The sequence below is a fragment of the Myxocyprinus asiaticus genome, chromosome 18, assembly GCF_019703515.2.
Source record: "Myxocyprinus asiaticus isolate MX2 ecotype Aquarium Trade chromosome 18, UBuf_Myxa_2, whole genome shotgun sequence".
Taxonomy (NCBI): domain Eukaryota; kingdom Metazoa; phylum Chordata; class Actinopteri; order Cypriniformes; family Catostomidae; genus Myxocyprinus; species Myxocyprinus asiaticus.
Genome location: NC_059361.1, coordinates 15547242 through 15568572, shown reverse-complemented (window position 1 = coordinate 15568572; position 21331 = coordinate 15547242). Strand labels below are relative to the sequence as shown.

The following is a 21331-nucleotide window of genomic DNA, read 5'->3' as shown; positions in this document are numbered from 1 at the left end:
GTCACCTGAGCAGTTACAACATTTAGGTGGTTTTTCACAATCCTCTTTGTCATGGCCCTCCTCCCCACAGTTGCAACAGGTATGTTTGTAGTTGCAGCCATTGGATCCATGTCCATACCTTTGACAGTTGAAACACAGCAGAGGGTTGGGTACAAATAGGTCCACTGGAACACTTAGGTATCCAATTCGAATTTCTTCTTGAAATAGCGGTTTATTAAAAGTGAGGATGTACATACTAGTTTTGATTGTTCGCTCTTCTCTCTTGATTATTATTCTTTTAACATTTGTTACTCCTTGAGTCTTGAGTTCATGTGTTATTTCTTCTTCATCCATGTCATCCAGCTCTCTAGTGTGGATTATTCCTTTACTGTAATTCAGAGTTGGATGAGGGAAGGTCTTTATCTGTACTCCAGCTAATGTGCTGGCATGTAGTACATTTTCAGCATTGGCCTTTTTACAGCACTCCACAAGAATTTGACCAGATCAAAGCTTTTTCACTTCTTTTACTGTACCTGCAATTCCTGCAATACCCTTTTGTATAGCAAAAAGGGAAAGCTTGCTGATTGGAAAGTCTGGAGTACCAGCTTCAATAATGATAAATGTTGGCCAGTCATCATTATTCGGTATAGAGACATATTTGTTTTCTGAAGTATTATCAGTGTCCAACTCCAAAAAATGCTTTTTTGAGGTGTGTTTTGTAGCCATGTTTTAGTTTGTCAGTTTCATCATCTCTGCTCCCCACCCACCTTGGAGCCCAAAAGAGAGGGATGCACAGAGTGGTGGAAAAATTAGGGCTGTGTTTAAAAAACGATGCGACGATACATTGTCACGTTCACCTTGCTGATGTGCATATCAACGCAGCTGCTTCTGTATCAATTAAGGGGCTTCCGTCAGTGTTGCCTAATACTGTACATTTAACTCTATGGAGTGAAGTGTCAGCTCTAGCAGTGTCAAGAGTTTTTTTAGAGTACAAAGCAACATGAAGTATTTTTCAAACTTTATTAAGAGATATTGAAGAGATATAGATGTGGTATGTCTTTTTGCTCCCTCCCTTAGCACCTGTTTGCGCCCCCCTTTGTATGGCAGCCCTATGCATTGTGTGGTGCCCCTATGCATTGCATATATAGTTTTTGCACATCTGATCAGGGAAATAAAGAATGCTTTATCAGGAGAGATGGGGAAAGCAATATGTGGGTGATTGTGTATTTATGTGGAGTTGCATTTTTCCTTTCTAGAAGACAGTATTCACCTGTGTCACTTCATAAATGCATGAGGGTGAAATCAGGAAATACAAAGAGGCAGATCCATTGCCTCTTACAGGGGATCACCAGGGTGCTTTCACCTTACTATCAAACTTGACCAGCTACACCCTCTGTATTCCTGATACAAGCGTAACTGCAAGACTCTACAGTTCTACTGATTCTACAATATAATAGCGCCCTCAGGAGGTTCAATAAAAAACAATCACTCCTAGTGGAGTTTGTTGTGCCACATGACTAGGCTATGCACAGAGACGGACACTTCAGAAGATTTAAAACATTGACAGAGAAAAGCCAAGGTTTGTATATAGTACACATTACAGATATTCATGGTATAATAAAGACAACCTAAATTTAATGTGATTTGATCATTCATTTGTTTATAACTAATTGCTGCACTGAAGAATTGCATTGCTGACAAGATGGAGAAGATGCTAACATTAGATGTTCGAATGATTAGAACAATGGCACAAAGTGAAAGATGGGAACTGCTTACCTTTCGTTTCAATTTAGCATTTTTAATAAATATGAATACATTTGTGTAGATCCAAGGAGTTTTTATTTTCTGGGCATTAAGGGGCATCCATTTGTTACAGTTAGGTTATAAACATGAGCGTTCCAAAGAGGTTTTGTTGCTAAGTAGCTAAATAAGTTAATCATCGGTTGTAAATCATAATTTCATGTTAATGCCAACCTTGTGTGGAACGTTGGTGTCTAGGAGTGGAAGAGGGGAGACGCAGGAGTAGAATCTTTAAATCTTTTAATTATAAACGCTGGAGTGGAACAAACGATAGAGCTAACTTCACAACAAGGAAATACTTTATCAATATACTTCATAAACTCAAACACAACACTTCAAGGACTGACAAATGGCTGAACAAAACTAGAGGGTATTTATACACAGAAAACTAATGAGGGAATGGAAGGCAGGTGAGGATGACGATGAACAGATGGAAATGATTAGGGCAGTGAATTCTGGGAAACTTAGTGCAGGGGAAAACTTCAAAATAAGAGTCCTTGAAGAAAATGAGACAGACAGACTGTGACATTACTCCCTCCCTCCCTCCTTAAAAGGGCAACTCCTGGCACCCAACGACGGATGAGGGTATGATGACACAGAAGATGAAGGCTCCAAGGAGGATGATCCGGAGACCTAGGGGGCAGCTTCAGGGCTGGAAAAGGATCTGGGGGCCAGCTTCAGGGCTGGGAATGGATCCGGGGGCCTGGGAGGCTGCCACAGGGCAGGGACTGGGTCAGGAGGTGGAACCGCCGGAGGAGAAGACTCTGGGGAAGCAGGCAGAGCCGTGGAAGGCAGATTCAAGGAAGTTGGTGGAGCCGAGGAAGGCTCGAGTGGCAGAGCCATGGGATGCAGAGTCCTGAGGGAAGAGTCCATGGAAGGCTCGGGGCTGAGAGCTGTGGTAGAGAGTACAGGCTGATACTGGGGATCGACCTCTGCGGTCGAGAGCACGGGTAGAGTCTGGGGAGAAGGTGTCCCTTTCCTTCTCCGGCCAGCAGGGAGCATAGTTACGGGGATGGTCGAGGCTACAGGCACTGGCTCGTTAACCGTGGCAGTCATGGGCACAGGTTTTGGCCCGGGGTTCCCGCCATAATTCACAGAATATGGGGGGGAAAAAATGCAACTTCCGTGGCCGCTACCGCTAACTGCGGCAGGGAATCAACCACCAGAACCTGGAGGGGATGAGCCCCCCCCCCCAAAAAATGTTTTTTAGGGGAATTGTATGGAGAGAAGTTACCTTGGAGACAGGGGGCGTGGAAGGCATGGAGGCAGGGGCAATGGAAGTCAGAGGGAGGAGTAGTGGAAGAAGTCAATTTCTGTATTAGACATGATGTGAGTGAAGGGTTATGCATATTCAGGGTGGCTAGGATGTAATTCGCTAAGGGAAGATTTTCCACCTCCGGAAGTGCTGTAGGTCTGTGGAAGTTTAATCCCATTCCATAAATGGCCTTGAGGTATATATCCAGTATTGAGGTCGAAGCAGCGAGGTGAAGGAACTTGGTTGTGTATTCCAAGAGGGGAAGAGCCTGATTGAACAGCTCCAAGAATAACTCTGTTGGCTCCATGCTCAGTGATGTGCTCATCGAGGTGAGGCTTTGTAGGAGAGGAGGATTAGAGGGGTCGCTGGAGTAGAGAAGACGTTAGGAGGAACAGGGAAGTATATCTGTATTTTTGTAGATCAGTCCTTCTGTAACGTTGGTGTCTAGGAGTGGAAGAGGGGAGACGCAGGAGTAAAATCTTTAAATCATAAATGCTGGAGTGGAACAAATGTTGGAGTAGAACAAATGATAGAGCTAACCTCACGAAACAGGGAAACACTCTATCAATATAGCAATATACTTCATAAACTCAATGCAACACTTCAAAGACTGACAAATGAACAAAACTAGAGGGTATTTATACACAGAAAACTAATGAGGGAATGGAAGGCAGGTGAGGATGACAATGAACAGATGGAAGTGATTAGGGCAGTGAATTCTGGGAAACGTAGTGCAGGGGAAAACTTCAAAATATGTTTTTTATATAATTAATTAATTATAATTTTATAATTTTAATTTATCACACATTTGCACATATACAGTGAAATTCTTTTTTTTTTTCACATATCCCAGCTAAGCTGGGGTCAGAGTGCAGGGTCAGCCATGATACGGCGCCCCTGGAGCAGATAGGGTCAAGGGCCTTGCTCAAGGGTCCAACAGTGGCATCTTGGCGGTGCTGGGGCCTTAACCACTGAGCCACCACTGCCCCAAATAAGAGTCCTTGAAGAAAATGAGGGAGACAGACTATGACAATGTGAAAATGCTGCCTGAGATTTTGCTTTTGCTCGGCTGATCCCTTGCTTCAGAAGACAAAGCGCAATCACAGTATATTGCATGAATTCACACGCACAGGAACAGCCCGTTTTCCATTTTATATTATTTTTCCTATAAAGTTTTCCAAACTTTTCTCTGTTCTGACAAAATAAACTTCTGTCCAAGCTTCCTACACTATGACATAGTTATTGCAAAAAGAAACATAAAAGCACAGTAAAACACATATATACCAGCAGGGCTCCAGACTAAAAAAAAATGACTTAGGAACCAAATGGCTGTTTTTAGTCGCCAAATCACAGAATTGCTTGATTTACAGGTGCATCTCAATAAATTAGAATGTCGTGGAAAAGTTCATTTATTTCAGTAATTCAACTCAAATTGTGAAACTCGTGTATTAAATAAATTCAGTGCACTCAGACTGAAGTAGTTTAAGTCTTTGGTTCTTTTAATTGTGATGATTTTGGCTCACATTTAACAAAAACCCACCAATTCACTATCTCAAAAAATTAGAATACATCATAAGACCAATAAAAAAACTTTTTTAGTGAATTGTTGGCCTTCTGGAAAGTATGTTCATTTACTGTATATGTACTCAATACTTGGTAGGGGCTCCTTTTTGCTTTAATTACTGCCTCAATTCAGCGTGGCATGGAGGTGATCAGTTTGTGGCACTGCTGAGGTGGTATGGAAGCCCAGGTTTCTTTGACAGTGGCCTTCAGCTCATCTGCATTTTTTGGTCTCTTGTTTCTCATTTTCCTCTTGACAATACCCCATAGATTCTCTATGGGGTTCAGGTCTGGTGAGTTTGCTGGCCAGTCAAGCACACCAACACCATGGTCATTTAACCAACTTTTGGTGCTTTTGGCAGTGTGGGCAGGTGCCAAATCCTGCTGGAAAATGAAATCAGCATCTTTAAAAAGCTGGTCAGCAGAAGGAAGCATGAAGTGCTCCAAAATTTCTTGGTAAATGGGTGCAGTGACTTTGGTTTTCAAAAAACACAATGGACCAACACCAGCAGATGACATTGTACCTCAAATCATCACAGACTGTGGAAACTTAACACTGGACTTCAAGCAACTTGGACTATGAGCTTCTCCACCCTTCCTCCAGACTCTAGGACCTTGGTTTCCAAATGAAATACAAAACTTGCTCTCATCTGAAAAGAGGACTTAGGACCACTGGGCAACAGTCCAGTTCTTCTTCTCCTTAGCCCAGGTAAGACGCCTCTGACGTTGTCTGTGGTTCAGGAGTGGCTTAACAAGAGGAATACGACAACTGTAGTGTCTGTGTGTGGTGGCTCTTGATGCCTTGACCCCAGCCTCAGTCCATTCCTTGTGAAGTTCACCCAAATTCTTGAATCGATTTTGCTTGACAATCGTAAGGCTGCGGTTCTCTCGGTTGGTTGTGCATCTTTTTCTTCCACACTTTTTCCTTCCACTCAACTTTCTGTTAACACGCTTTGATACAGCACTCTGTGAACAGCCAGCTTCTTTGGCAATGAATGTTTGTGGCTTACCCTCCTTGTGAAGGGTGTCAATGATTGTCTTCTGGACAACTGTCAGATCAGCAGTCTTCCCCATGATTGTGTAGCCTAGTGAACCAAACTGAGAGACCATTTTGAAGGCTCAGGAAACCTTTGCAGGTGTTTTGAGTTGATTAGCTGATTGGCATGTCACCATATTCTAATTTTTTGAGATAGTGAATTGGTGGGTTTTTGTTAAATGTGAGCCAAAATCATCACAATTAAAAGAACCAAAGACTTAAACTACTTCAGTCTGTGTGCATTGAATTTATTTAATACACGAGTTTCACAATTTGAGTTGAATTACTGAAATAAATGAACTTTTTCACGACATTCTAATTTATTGAGATGCACCTGTAGATTGCTTTTCAGAAACAAGATACAAAGCTGAAGAAAAGGAAAACTGCTGATAATAACCCATTAATCTGAGGTTTAATATACAGTATGTATAATTCAGAAGATAAGTTTGGATTTCTCTTTTGTCTCATAAATGTTCACACCCCTTTCATAATTTATACAAATACAAGAGATACATTTTTTTTTTTTAATTAAGTACTGCCCTTCAGAATCTACATTACAGATACTGACAAAGTATAGTATGCATATTGTAGTGTGTTTCCTTCTTGAGCATCAATTAATGTTTGCACCTTGTGTAATAGTTGTGTACAAGTCCCTCAATTGTCCTAAGTGTCAAAATCTGGATCTCATATATAAAATTTAAATTGTTTTAAAATATTGCCTTAGTCCTTCTTTACTGCTACCTATGAACCAGACACAGAAACTGCAAGAGTGCAAATTGAATGAAATCTCAGATGCAGTTTTTTGTGCTACTCCAATCCCAATCAATAATTACCAGAAGAAAAAAGTGATACACAATGTGGGACATTTAATTATAAAGACTCTTATTTTGAATGTCTGCGCTCCAAGTGGTGAACTCAATGACACTATGGCTAATTTGCTGAGAAAGTGACTCTGATTCAAACTGCTGCATCTAAACTACGCCACAGGCTACGCCAAAAGTTTTGTAATCAAAGACTGTCCCCCTGCATGATAGAACTTTCCAATTGATACAATGTTTTCACTGTATGTTTGACAGTATGGTGTACAGTAAATAATCATATTTCAAAAGTGTTTTGGGTGTGTAATCCCAGAACAAAGCACACAAAATTTGGCATATTTCTCACTTCTGACTGCGGTAATCCATATCTCTGTTTTTTTATGTTTAGGAAAGTCATGGAAAAGTAATAATAATTTTTTTCTTTTGCTGTTAGAGCAAATGGGAACACAAAAATAATATTTGCCATGGTCTCACATGTACCTCTATAGAAGTGTACCCCGCTACAGTTTACTGCCACCCTCCAAAACCAGAAATGTGAAAAGGGTCCATTTCCAGAAAGGCCATCAGATTTGTGTAAACTGCTTGTCAATGTATCGATATACAATACACACCTTGTATCCATCGGATGTGATGACAATGAGAATCTAAAATGCTTGTTTCTTTTTGAAGGGGTTATTAGGGGCATATTCCTCAGTTTGCCATTATCCATTCTGGAAGCTGTTCATGACCACCTTGCTGCCCATTCAGCGGCTGAAGTGGAAAGCAATGTCATCCTTGTCAGACTGTCCAGTCTTGACATTTACTGCAAACCTGCGTGAAAGTCAAAAACATGTGAAAGCAACTAAATCCAAATTAAAGTAAACATTTTTTTAAATCTTTCCAGCCCCATGATAAATTCTTCCACCATAAAAGAACTACATTTCATATCATGACCTGTTTAATATTCAGTGCATATTAGAGGATACAATCTTTTTCTGACTAAACTGAGAAGTCCTGATGGTCCTGTCTAGTATGGTTGCATACATATGTCCAACAAATGAACTGCTTACTGGTCAGCATTACTAGCAACAACTCCCTGCAAGCACAAGCCCATCCCTGCTCTTAGTCCCCCAGAAATTGGACCCACATAGGGAAGGGCATGCAGTGAGCAAAAGATATATGCATCAGTACTATTTTTGAAAATTTTCAGGCAGCACTGCTTCTTGCACTTTATTGCACACGGAAAAGTCACTGAAAGTATTTGTCACTTACAGGATTTTGGACTGGATTAAGACTTCTGACTGTATGGTGGAAAGACTCAAGACTGAGCTGCTCAGACTGGTGATTGTTCTCTTACCTTCCTTAGTAAATGAAGGTGTGCTCCAGTTTTAAAAAGAGGAAGAGAGAGAGAGAGTGTGTATTTAGACAGCTCTTTACTCTCCACTTCGTTGTCACTGGATTCTGAAATATTATCATTTATGATCCAATATTGCATTGAATCAAATGCATCAAAATTTTACTTCTATGAAGCCAAAAAGGTTTACAGCAACCTTTTTTTGATGAACGCCCCCCTACTTCATTCCCTGAAGTAGAGATATGATAATATTTATTAGCAATCTTTTTCTGCCTAAAGTACAGTTAGTGTTACTATAGTAAACTCAGGGATGGTGATGTAGAATTCTGTGCCGAATTCATATAGTTTCCGCTTCTCGCACCTTGCTTCTCACTGATTCTAGCAAAGCTGCAAGCTTAAGAGCTCGAGCTTTAAGAGATTTGCACTCACGCTGCTCTGTCCACTAAGCCGTATCCATCTACAGAGCCATACAGGTGCATTAGCTGAGCTTGTGCCTCCATCTGTGTATTTGACGCTGCTAAACCAGATACTTCAGATGCGTCGCTAGACTTCAGAATCAGATGAACCGCGGTACAAATGCGTACCAACCCGTATAATTGAGAACCAACTGGTATACTCCAAGTCTAGATAAACCTTTTAATGCAAAGAGGAAATTGACGAGGAACTTGATAGATTTGATTATTATGACTGTTAAACGCCCCCCATTTGTAACCTAATGCCCCTCTCTCTACTAATTTGCTCTCAACGCCCCCTGGCATCCTTTGAACGCCCCCAGTGAGAACCCCTGGTTTACAGCAACATTTCCATTGATATTTAAAGCTGACACTTTTTCCAGAGGTATACATTGCTTAAACATGTAGTACTCCTTGCCATTTACGTATACCTAATAAAGCGAAAAGGTCAGTGTGAAGATTATATCTTACATTTAGTAGTCTTGTGAGCAGGGATGGGGAGTAACGAAATACATGTAACGGGAATACGTATTTAAAATTGTATTCAAGTGCAATCCGATAGCGATTCATGCCTTTCATCCACTCAACAAAAATGCATGTTAATGCAAGGTGTAAGTTGGAGACAAGTTATGAGCTCTGTGAGGTTTTGTTCAGTTTTTAGAACTGATTATGTATTATCATGAATTTTACACTTACTAAATAGTTAATTAAGCTGGTTAAATACATTGACTGTTTAAGTTATCCATTATAGCTGAATTACAAAGCATGTACTGGGTTAGTCTGGGCAGCTGCTAGACGGAGTGTCTGTAATGTGCCAGTGAAATGACTGGTTAGAGGGAACTTGCTCAAAGTACCCACAAGATGGTGCAGTTGATAAGTTGTTGAAACAATTGTGGCTGTGGTCTGGATTGTTCTGTGTTCAATACAATTGAAGCATAGAATTGTCCCTTAATTTGAAGGCAGAAATCAGGGTTAGATAAGGGCATTTAGTGCTGGTCCTAGCCTCTTGGGGGCCCTAGGCAAAACTTTGTTTCGTAACCCCCAAAACCAAGGGTTCTATATACATATATATATATATATATATATATATATATATATATATATATATATATATATATATATATATATATATATATATATATATATATATTTTTTTTTTTCTTTTTTTTTTTTTACTTTTTTTCTCAAGAAATATGAAGTAAACCCACAAGGATCCATCAATATTTCTCTAAATGTGCAAACTTTTCACTAAAGGTTCAAATAGTTATTGTTTATTGAAGCACAGACAGCATGCACCTGAAGCATGGTTAAACACGTGCTTCTATTACATTCTAAAACAAATATGCATTTTGATTTTTCATGCTTTGACTCCTGATACAAATTAAGAAATTACTTTGGATTGCCCATTGCAATATGATAATGTAATACAATGATATTGTAAATATTAAATAAGAATTTTAAATATGATAAGTAGTCATTTTTATTTGTATAGTGCTTTTCACAGTACACATCGTTTCAAAGCAGCTTTGCAGACAATTATGTTAATGTCTGCAGTGGCTAATGTCTAAATGCTACTTGTTGCATTTTCATAATTTAACAAAAAAAAGAAAAAAAAAAAACTAATTGAAAATTATGCCTTAAAAATTTATAAAATATCCATACAAATATTACATACCTTCATGTTCTCACATTCCTGGCGCGTTTTTCTCCTTTTCTCTGCTCCTGACTGACATGTAGCTTCAAAACCATAAGGTTTGTCCCAAACCGCACTCTTTTGCACTATTCTACACCATTTTGTAGTGCAAGTGCATGTAGTGTAGTGCATCCCAAACTGCGCACTTCTGCACTATTTTAAGTAATTTTGAAGTGTAAGTAGTGCGAGGAGTATGTTTACACTGAAAATGCAACAAAAAGAAGTGTACTACGAATACCCAGATGATGCACTATTTCAACCATCAAAATGGAGTGTGGAATGTTGGACACTTCGTGCACTCAGTGCACACTGCTTGCCATACATAGCGGAGTTACCGGCAGTGATGGTGATCTGGCAAAACAATTGTAAATATTGGAGAATATGACAACTAGCGAAACTTCTGTGAAGACAGCACCTTACAAAAGTGAGTTAAATGCTTTACCATCATACCACGCTATGTGAATATGTATATTATTGAGATATAAGTGTTGATCTGAGGGTGGATAAGCTAGTGGCAACGCTTGGGTTTGAAACATCTCTTCCGTCAGCTGTTAAACGGCGAACACTTCCATGTAGTAAAAAAAAACATTAAGTGTTCCATTTGGGATGATACTACACTGTGAAAATTCATACACTACATGGCATAGTGCATTGTACATTTTGTAAGTGCATAGTGTATTGTGTGTCGTTTGGGACACAGCTATAGCCATGGGTGCGTTCCATTCAGAAGTGATCATCCCTAGGACCTATAACCTTCGAAGACTTTACCATCCACCGTGAGAGCTATGGAGTGCTGAAAAGAGTGGGGCTCAAAAATAACGCTAATTTGAAACTCAATTTTAGAGCAATTTTTATTAGAAATTCAGTTTGGAATGATCTTACAGAATGGTGTTAATTATTGTAATCCCTTAGAAGTGCCCTCTGAAGGCATTATTTAGGCCGTTTGGAATGCAGGGCATATCTACTTATTATGTATTTACCTGTGCTACTTTAAACATCTTTGATAGCATGGGGGCCCTACGCCGCAAGTATGCGTATGGGGAGGACCAGGACCACGCACTGCTTACAATGGAAGTAACGTCTGCAGATATATGAAGGACACACGTTTATGTTCTTCTGATTAAAGACAATGGACTTGCATACTGTTTGATCAGCTTCAGCGCCATATAAACAAGGAAGTTACATCATCTCCCATCATGATATCCTGCTGTGGACGTTATGCAAAAATTGCCGTCATTACAGACTTTACCGACGTTATGTTGCCAAGACAGAGTTGAAATTGTATATAACTTTACACAGATAAGACCCTTACTGACCCCTTACTGACAAATTTAAAGGAATGTTCTGGGTTCAAACAAGTTAAGCTCAATTGACAGCATTTTTAACATAATGTTGATTACCAAAAAATATATATAATTTCGACTCGTCCCGCCTTTTCTTTAAAAAAAGCAAATATCGAGGTTACAGTGTGGCACTTACAATGGAAGTGAATGGGGACAATGAAAGTGAATGTGGCCAATATTTGGAGGGTTTAAAACCAGAAATGTGTAGCTTATACTTTTATAAAAGCACTTACATTAATTCTTCTATTAATACTCATGTATTTTTTGAGTCTTTTAACTCAAACAAATTGTCCTCATGCACTTCTATTGTAAGTGCCTCACTGTAACCCAGATTTTTTCTTTTTTTCCTTCATAATCAATATTATGCTACAATTGCTGTCGATTGAGCTTAACTTGTATTAAACCCGGAACATTCCTTTAACTTCTATTGTAAGTGCCATACTGTAGGCCTACACATGATTTATTTAGTTATTTAATACAAATACAATGATAACGATATATATATATATATATATATATATCACACACACACACACACACACACACACACACACACACACACACTGTATGGCCAAAAGTTTGTGGACACCCCCTTCTAATTAACACATTTGGTTACTCTAAAAATCTTAATGTTTCTTTATGTAATGGCTTGGGCTTTGTGTGCTTCCAAATTTGTGGCAACAGTTTGGGGATAGCCCTTTTCTGTTCCAGCATGACAATGCCCCTGTGAACAAAGTGAGGTCCATAAAGAAATGGTTTACTGTGTCTGGCGTGGAAGAAATTGACTGGCCTGCACAAAGCCCAGACCTGAACCCCACTGATCACTTTTGGGGTGAACTGGAACAGCAACTGTAAGTCAGGCCCCATCGACCAACATCAGTTCCTGACCTCACTGATAGCCTTGTGTCTGAATGAGAGCAAATCCCTGCAGCCATGTTACTACATACAGTATAGTGGAAAGCCTTCCCAAAAGAGTGGAAGCTGATATTACAGCAAAGGGGGAAATGTATGCCTAAGATTTTGAAATCAAATGTTCATCAAGCACATATGGTGTCCACAAACCTTTGGCCATTTAGTGTATATATACAGTATATATTGTAATAAACTTAATGCAACAAAAAGCCACTACAGAGCTTAACTTGTACTGAACCTAGAACATTAATTTAAAAGGACTTTTTTCCCCATTAGGGTCCTTCGAAATCTTCTTGAAAATCAGTGATGTAGGCCATCATTTTGGCTGCTCCATTTTAACCCTCAGAGGTCCCAGAGTCACCAATCCTGTAAACTGATTTATTTTAATTCAGATCTGATAAAAACCTTTTTCTGAACAAAACCTGATATGAATACTTAAATACCATAATGCTTAGTAAGGGTTCTCAAATTCAGTTTGAAGTTACATTCAGATTCTGTTAAAATGTCTCAATGTCTGTGAGGGTATCACATGTCATCGCCCAACAGCAGTGGCTGCAAGAAGAGTCCAGCTGTACCCAGAATGCACACAAGGACAAACACCCACAGGAAGATCCTATCAATCACCATGGCAACATACTTCCAGTCATCCTGGACCTTTGAAGACAAGGGTTAGAAAAGCAAAACATTCAGAGAGTGAGAGTGTATGAAAAAGAAAAAACACCTCGATCCACTTAGTTCAGCATTTCAAAGACTAAAACATGAGAAGCCGTGAATTAAATTCTTCCCAAATATATATACTGATATATATATATATATATATATATATATATATATATATATATATATATATATATATATATATATATATATATATATATATATATATTTTTTTTTTTTTTTTTTTTTTTTTTTTTTTTAAGGGATACTCTACCTAAAAATTAAGATTCTGTAATGATTTACTCATCCTCATGTTGTTCCAACCCTGTATGACTTAATTTCTTCGGTGGAACATAGAATATTAGCCCTTGTCACCATTTACTTTTATTGTACAGAAAAAAAGATAGTAATTGGTGACTAGTGATTGGTGTTGGTACCCAACATCTGCTTTTGTGTTCCATGGGAAAAAGAGTCATATGGGCTTGTAACAACATAAGGATTGATGAGTAAATGATGACAGAATTTTCATTTTCATTTTTTGGTAAACTGTTCCTTTAAGATTGTAGCTTAAGAAAATGAAAGGAAATACTAGATAAACAAAAAAGCAATTTAAAAAATAATTTGCCAAAATTTACCCTGATGAATAGTAAGGCTGGCTATTGATACTGATTTTCCGATTCGATTCTAATTCACAAGCTCTTGATTCATTTTGGTCAAATTTGAGCTTTTTAAAAATCTACAAATCTTTATATTCCATCAATACCTGCAATACATCTTAAAATTGCTATATTATATTCCATATTTATTTTGTTGCAGTTTTGTTGTTAAGATAATTTTTACTATTTACAAGTATTTGATATTGATTTGTAGAACAAGTGCTAATACTTGCTTTTTAAAAATAGCGGCAGTTCAGTCAGCGTCTCACAGATGTGTTTTGGTTGAGCAAATCATTCAAATGAAAATTACGATTAACTAATTCTGAAGGAATTTAACTGTCATACCTCCTTGGCCTCATTTTGTAATCTCATGTTTTCAGCAATGTACTTTACATTCTCGATGGCCTCTCTCACTTCAGGTGAGAGTGTTGACATACACAAAAACCCTGCTTCCATGGATTCTGAGCTGGAGCAGGTACTCTCTCCTTCTTCTCCACTTCCCATGATGCCACTAGCTCCCCCTTCCTTGGACAGTTTGTTGCCATGTTGCTTCCAGCAGAATGTACATCGCCCTTCTCTACACATGAAACTAGACCCTGTCTTGGACGCCTCGCTCAGGTTGTTGAGCTCTGTGCACAGGAGGAGATGAGGGCGTGGTGGCAGGATTCCTGCGAGACTCTGTTGCTTAGGGAGGTGTTGGGGAATGGACCCTGGAGCCTGAAGAGTGCAAGGTCGTGGAGGGGCTCCCACACAGCCCGGTCTCTCTGGATCTTTCACAGGCCGGGTCATGAACATAACCCGAGGGAGCATACTAAGGAAGACATGCCGCACCCAACATGGCATGGTGTGTGTTTTAGGGGTGCGGTAATGTACATTGAGTACAAAGACTGTAATAACGATGGAGAGAGTGACGAATATCATGGTGAAAAGAAGATATTCTCCAATCAGAGGGATGACGAGAGAGGTTGATGGGATTGTCTCTGTGATGACAAGGAGGAAAACCGTAAGGGAGAGAAGAACTGAAATACACAACGTCACCTTCTCACCACAATCAGAAGGGAGATAGAATACTAGAACAGTCAGGAAGGAGATGAGAAGACAGGGAATTATCATATTTATGGTGTAGAAAAGAGGCAAGCGGCGAATGTAGAGAGAATAAGTAATATCAGTGTAGATCTCCTCACAACAGTTGTATTTGATATCATGCTTATACCCAGGAGCATCAATTATTGTCCACTCTCCACTTTCCCAGAAATCCTTAAGGTTTATAGTGGAACCAATCAGCACTAGGTCGATTTTGGCCTTGTCGTAAGTCCACGAGCCAAACTTCATGGTGCAGTTCTGGTAGTCAAAAGGGAAATAAGTAACATCGATCTTGCAAGAGCTCTTGAAGATGGCTGGTGGAATCCAGGTTACATCTCCATTGTAGCGTAGAAGAGCTTTAGTTTTATCATCCACCTGGAAGTCTCCAACTGCACTGTGGTTCAGAAATAGAAATAGATCATGCATGATTTGTTTGAGCTCAGGAAAATAACCTGCCAACACTTAAATGCCCATGATAGTAAAAGAAGTGTCTTTAGCTTAATAGAGCAGACCTGCAGACTTACTTGTTGTACAACACAATGTCTGGCTTCCAGATCTTGTTAGAGGGCACACGGATAAATTCAACCCCTCCAAAATTTTTGGGATCCCACCTGAGTTTATAATCATTCCATATCTATGAAAAATGGACAAAGTTAAGAGGATATGAATTCGCACAACAAGAAGATTAATTTGGGTTTCACGAATTCGCCTGCCCATATAATCTTTTGGTAAAAAGGGTAAACGTATTTGGCTTGCTGTCCACAAAGGAGGGGCTCAAGGATGAGGCTTAACTCAAGCTCTAATTTACCCCCCTAAGAGACTGCTTAATGGAGGAAGATATAGGGCAGGACCTCTTAGAAGATTGTGGATGGAGATGTAGAGGTGGAGGGATGCCGGAAAGACTTTTGCTAAGCGGCGGTTTATATTCTGCAGATTGATTGGCAGATTTGATGAGCAAGCTCCTCATAAACCTTCATTTAAGATCTCCGTATGCTGAATCATGTTTAATGTTCAATTACATTTGCTATTTAAAGATTACAGCAAGCACGAACACAAACATTTAACAAATTACAAGTTAATGTGTATCTTTCAAAGTCATGGCTTTAAGCCATGCTCTCATTTGTTATTCTCCAGGCTGTCTCATGTTGAATCTGGCCATTAAGTCTGCCCACAGACTGACAAAACAACAGCAAAGCTTTGTTATTGCAGAAAGGACAGGACAATGAGCAGGACAGACAGATCCAGCTCTTCCTCCTCAATATATTTTAGGCAGGCAATGTCACTTCTAACTGACATTGTCAATAGATCCTGATATTTTTCTGTTGTCTGGTGTCCAGATCAGTTGATTAAATATTTATTTTTTACTTCTAGGTCAATTGATTAGCCATTAAACTTGATTAGCTTGATTAAACTTGATTAAGCTGTTGCCTTATAATTTTTTCCTTACCCTCAAAACAAATTATGAGATACACTTCGTTTATTTCATGTATTATCTTGATTGGTTTCCAATAGTAATATCAATATAATTCTCAAGCATTTCCAATGTAAATATGACAAAGTGTGTGTAGTGATAATACATAATGGTTCTAAAAATTGTGGACTGATTCCACAAAGATATCATCATTGTGCCTTTGAGCAAGCACATAACCCTCATAGGTTTACCTAGAACTTTACTTTCAACTGGTGCACTGTAACAGAGCCATATCGGAAGCATTTAATAGTAGTGGCATGCTGTCCATACCGGGTACCCCTTCTATATTACAGCCACTGCATTTGATCTTTGTTTATTTAACCCCTTCTTTGTGGGGCTGTGAAGGTGCGGACCATTGAAGTTTCAAATAGAAGCATTTTTAGATAATTAATCAGGGTAAATTTATTGTATTTTATTGATCTCAATGTTGCCCCTTACACTGATGTCCTTACATGGCCAAACCAGCTAACATGCAAATGATTACAGCTGCTCTTAGTGTCATGTTAAAGTTTGTTGTTAAGCAACATTAAAGGGATAGTTCACCCAAAAATTATAATTCTGATGTTTGCGCGATACAACTGGAAGTTATTGTGAGAACAAGAATGTGCATAGGAGAGCTGAGCGGAAGTGAAGCTTTTTGCTTAGTAAGGACTTTTGCTTGGTTTCTCATCCAGAGCTATTATATCGCTTCAGAGGCATGGATTAAACAACTCAAGAGTATTACTTTTATGTTGTCTTTATGTCCTTTTTGGAGCTTGAAAGTTTTGGACCCCATTGACTTACATTGTATGGACAAAAACACATTATACATCCTTCTAAATATCTTTGTTCCACAGAAGAAAGTTATATGAGATTGAGAAAGCATGAGTTAAAATTATTATTAAATTATCATTTTTGGGTGAACTCCCTAAAAAAAAAGCCTTTAAACTAACTTTTAAGCTTCTCATATTGTTTCAATACCATCCATAGCATCTTAACTATCTATATCTTTATATATTATAAAGCTGCATAAAGGGCTTTGTTTATAACAGGTAAAACAGTTTTAACTCGAATGGGGTTTTACAGGAAGAACACATCTGTATTCCACTGTTGTGATATCCACATGCTGCACCAATTGTTTTAAACTGTTATGCCAAAGAAAAAAATGTTAAGCACTAGAGGTCTTTAAACCTTGTTTCTGATCAAATTTATTCACGGTTCAAAAACATTCATTGGGTGCAAGTATCTAATTGAATCATTAACTTTTGGACATGCATGAACAATGTATGAGCTTACATGTCGCAGCCAAAGATTAGTCTCCATAATCTGGTTCACTTCATCCTGGAGAAAAAGGGACGGAGAGAGTCTGTAAGAGGGGCAGCTAGATCAACTGTGGAGGAATACCACCCTGCCCTAAATGAATATTTCAGAGCTTTAAGAAGAAACATGCTGTCATAAGCGATCATTCTCCAGGCATCAGTCTGAGGCGGGCCAGCGTCGACCTCCAAATTTCACAGATGGGCTGAGCTCCGACAGAGACTTAGGACCACCTGAGTCCTATTGCCTAAAGGCACTCCATGAAGCACACAGGGACCTAAAGGGTGTTCGCAAATATGCTAGCAAAACAGCTAGCTGTGTCAACTTGGCCGTTTTAGATTATCATTTGAAGTGCTATATCTGTAGTTGAGGATTTCATTACAGTCCCTAGTTTGCCAACCACGGTCAGAAAGTAATGCTCATGCACTGCTTGTATAAAACATGTTTGTTATAAAGGCTCTGATCACATTCTATACAGGACATTTGGCTCCATGTTTTAGCAGTACAGATGTTACAACTGATAGTCAAATATCGAAAGCTTTCGTTAGTATCATGTGAAACATTTTATCTAAGGATCTTGTTTAGCATTTCAAGGTATCTTAATAAATATACGCATAAATTAATATTAAAGTTTGCTGTTGAAAGCATGTTTCTAGATGCATGAGAGGGAGATAGACCCTTGGACCCTTATCCATTGCAAAGGATAAGGGTCATCAGTAACAATGAGATAACATTTTTAATCCAAAGTATCAAAATTTAAATAAGCCCACTAAAGATGTCTGCAGAGAAAGGGAAGGATTGTATGCACAAACATGGTTTACTTCATATTTAAAATTCCTCTGCAATATCTTTCTCAAATTGTTCCTTGTAATTGTTGGTTTTATGTTTGTTGGGTGATTTGTTTGTTTTAGACCAAGTCTGCGCTTCCTCTTTAAAGTGTCACAAACAGACATGGTCAGATGACTAATTCTACAGTATCAGCTTTTCTTTTTCTTGCTCACTCCATTCTCTTCCATCTAAACCATGCAATCAGTTGAATTAAATGATACAAGGTAAGAAAGAATGAAAGAACTCATATTAAAAGTCATTGAGAAATACAGGGGAGATAGATGGAGGGAGATCAGAAGAAAAATGAAAATGAGCATATTGGCAAATCATACGCATACACAGTCATTCACAATGACAGATCCATTTATGTCTTAGATCAGAGCTCAGAGAAAGACAGGAACAGCCTGACTGTGTTGAGCCTTTAAAGCTACAACCAATGAAGCTTAAGCATGCTGGAGTGAAATACACATCCTCTTTGAAGATGACCCAGACATATCATGCAGCTAATAGATGACTGATGGAAACATGGAAAATAGTGAACTGTGTGATGTGCATGCAGAAAAGAGTGTTTAGAGAGTACCTGGGCAAGGATAAACACAAACTTTCACACACTTACTTAGCTATCTAAATAAGTACATACTGTACCCTAGACTTATATTGTTTTTATATAAAGCTAATTATAATTACTGCAGACTAACCCAAACACTACCCCTAAAAGAAAACCTTTGCATTTTTAGAATAAAAACAAACATTATTTACCTTATTTACTACAAATTTTTCCAATAACGATGTCCCCAAATGGAGGCTTTGTCAAACTAATCTTACTTCTGGGGATAATTTTGTCCTCAAAATATAGCTAATGAGACACAGACGGTTCCCTCTCTCTCTCTTACACACATAAAAGAAAAAAGAATAAAAGGATCTGTCACAACTGTACACAGTAACACTGAAATACCATATGCTATCATAAAATCTAATGTAAAACTCTGCGTTCCATTCTTGACAGGCACTCACCACTTTGACCAGTTGTGACATGGACACTTCAAACTGAACTATGATTGGGTCAGACACATTCTCCACAGGTCTGATGTACTGGTTATAACTGGAGAAGATCACAGAAAACAACCTGTGCTCTGCCTCAGAACAAGTAACCCCTAAATCAGAAGGAATAACAAATTTACAGACAATGCATGACTGTGGACTGTGGTTTTTACACACTAATTAGAAGCATAAATGCAAACATTTGCCACCAGAGGTTATTAAACTGGATAATTAATGTATATTACTGATACACTAGGATTTTCAGTTACTACATGCTGAGAGAGGAAGAGAATTAAACAGGGTTGAATATAAGCACCAGAGCAGTAAAGACTATCTCTTTTATGCGGTTAAAGCTACTCTTTATTGCGTTGAAAAGATTGTGTTGTACATTAAATGTAAAACATACAAATATTGCAGGTTTATTTATTTATTTATTTTTTTTTATTTTTTTCTGAAAAGACCATCACTACAGAGCATCAAATCAATATCCTTCAATTCCCCTTCATTCAAGAGCAATCCATGCCACAAAACTACGGAACACACTCTAATAGGCTAACACTGTCTGAATATGTGGTCAATTATTCGTTTAATTTATAAATGATCTGTCTTGCTCGTTGCCCCTTAGAAAAGCTTAATATTAAGTAGTTATAATATTATAAACGACATACATAAAACATTTAAATAAATTGCAACAAGTAGCCGAAGCTTCAGATCAGTGTAAAACTATCAGTGTTCTTCTACTCACCCGACAGGAGAAAAAACAGAAAGTGGCAGGTGTAGAAAACGAGAAGAGTTCTGACTCTCATCGTAAAATCCAAAGAATTTATCTTGAATTAATCCAAAAGCGTCCAAACGTGGACGGAGGACAAGCAAGAGCGCACCGGTGAGCGACAAAGCACAGATAGGAATCATGCCGTGCGCGGACAGAGAGAGAGAGAGAGAGAGAGAGAGAGAGAGAGAGAGAGAGAGAGAGAGAGAGAGAGAGCGCCAGCGCCAATCAATGTGAAGGATGGAAATGATCTTGATTGTATGCACCGGTAACAATGACATTCGTTCACAGGTAATCAATAGCCTACGCATTTCCTTAAACGGAAGACATAAGGCGCAAAAAGAGCAAACCTACTTCGGTAAGGTAAAAGAAAAAAAACCTAATATTAGTGGTTAAGCAGTTGGTTTAATTCGCATAATGACAAAATAGGCTAAATGTTTTTTTTTCCCCTGTACAGTTTGCCCCACGCACAATAAAGAGTCACATCTTAAAATTCAGAACCACAGACAGCGAACAGCGAACGATTAAGGGACAGATAGGACATCTTGCGTTAAAAAATGGCGATGTAACAGAAAGAAAGGGTCTCGAGATGCGTTTTTTAAATTTGAACTACTTTTAACTTAAAATACGCTAAAAAAAAAAAAAAAAAAAAGAATGCTGAAAAATACCCTGATATGACCAGTAAGTAAATTACTTAGAAAATAGTAATCCACTACAAATTACTAATTATTTCTCTAAAAATGTAATCAGATTACTTTACTAATTACTTAAAAAGTATTCACATTACTAATTACTTTACATTTAAGTTACTTTCTAAACATTTTTCCGCTCAACAAATTCAAAATAATGTCTATATTTCTTCCTTAGTTACTTAGTCATACACTCATCACCACACATTTCACCTTCACAATAACTCATTATGGGGCCACAATTCATGTATTCTCCATACATAATATATAACAAATTATCATAACGCTATAATGTACTAAAAAGTAATTATCTGAAAGTCAGTGGCTGTAATCTGTCATTTTAAAGATTTTAAAATGTAGTGCATTACACTACTTTTTGACTAAAAACTAATTACTTAGTAATTGGATTACACCCAACAATGCGACAATGAAAAACTGTACATGAAAGCACATGATGATTCTTTACTTTTACCATGAAGACCACATTTAATAGTGGTTGAGATTGGAGAGTTTATACCTCAGACTAAATAACTGTCCAAATAAGGTCCAAATTAATGGCTATATTTGTCTGAAAAACCTTCTGTTTACCTTAAGGAACTGAACATACAGTGCTGCATTGATGCATTCACATGATCTAAAGGCATCCTGTAATTCACACAG

At 38.3% G+C, this 21331-nt stretch overlaps 1 protein-coding gene across 1 annotated transcript; it reads right to left on the bottom strand.

Annotated features, from left to right (window-relative positions):
• Positions 1-10754: 10754 nt before the first annotated feature.
• On the bottom strand, positions 10755-20103 carry LOC127455803 (neuronal acetylcholine receptor subunit alpha-3-like). Its single transcript, XM_051723940.1, has 6 exons — positions 19959-20103; positions 19187-19326; positions 17324-17368; positions 15102-15211; positions 13840-14971; positions 10755-12835 (listed from the first exon to the last, which is right to left on the bottom strand). Exons 1-6 carry the CDS (start codon positions 20017-20019, stop codon positions 12707-12709), a joined length of 1617 nt encoding a protein of 538 aa, XP_051579900.1. The 5' UTR covers positions 20020-20103; the 3' UTR covers positions 10755-12706.
• Positions 20104-21331: the final 1228 nt, after the last annotated feature.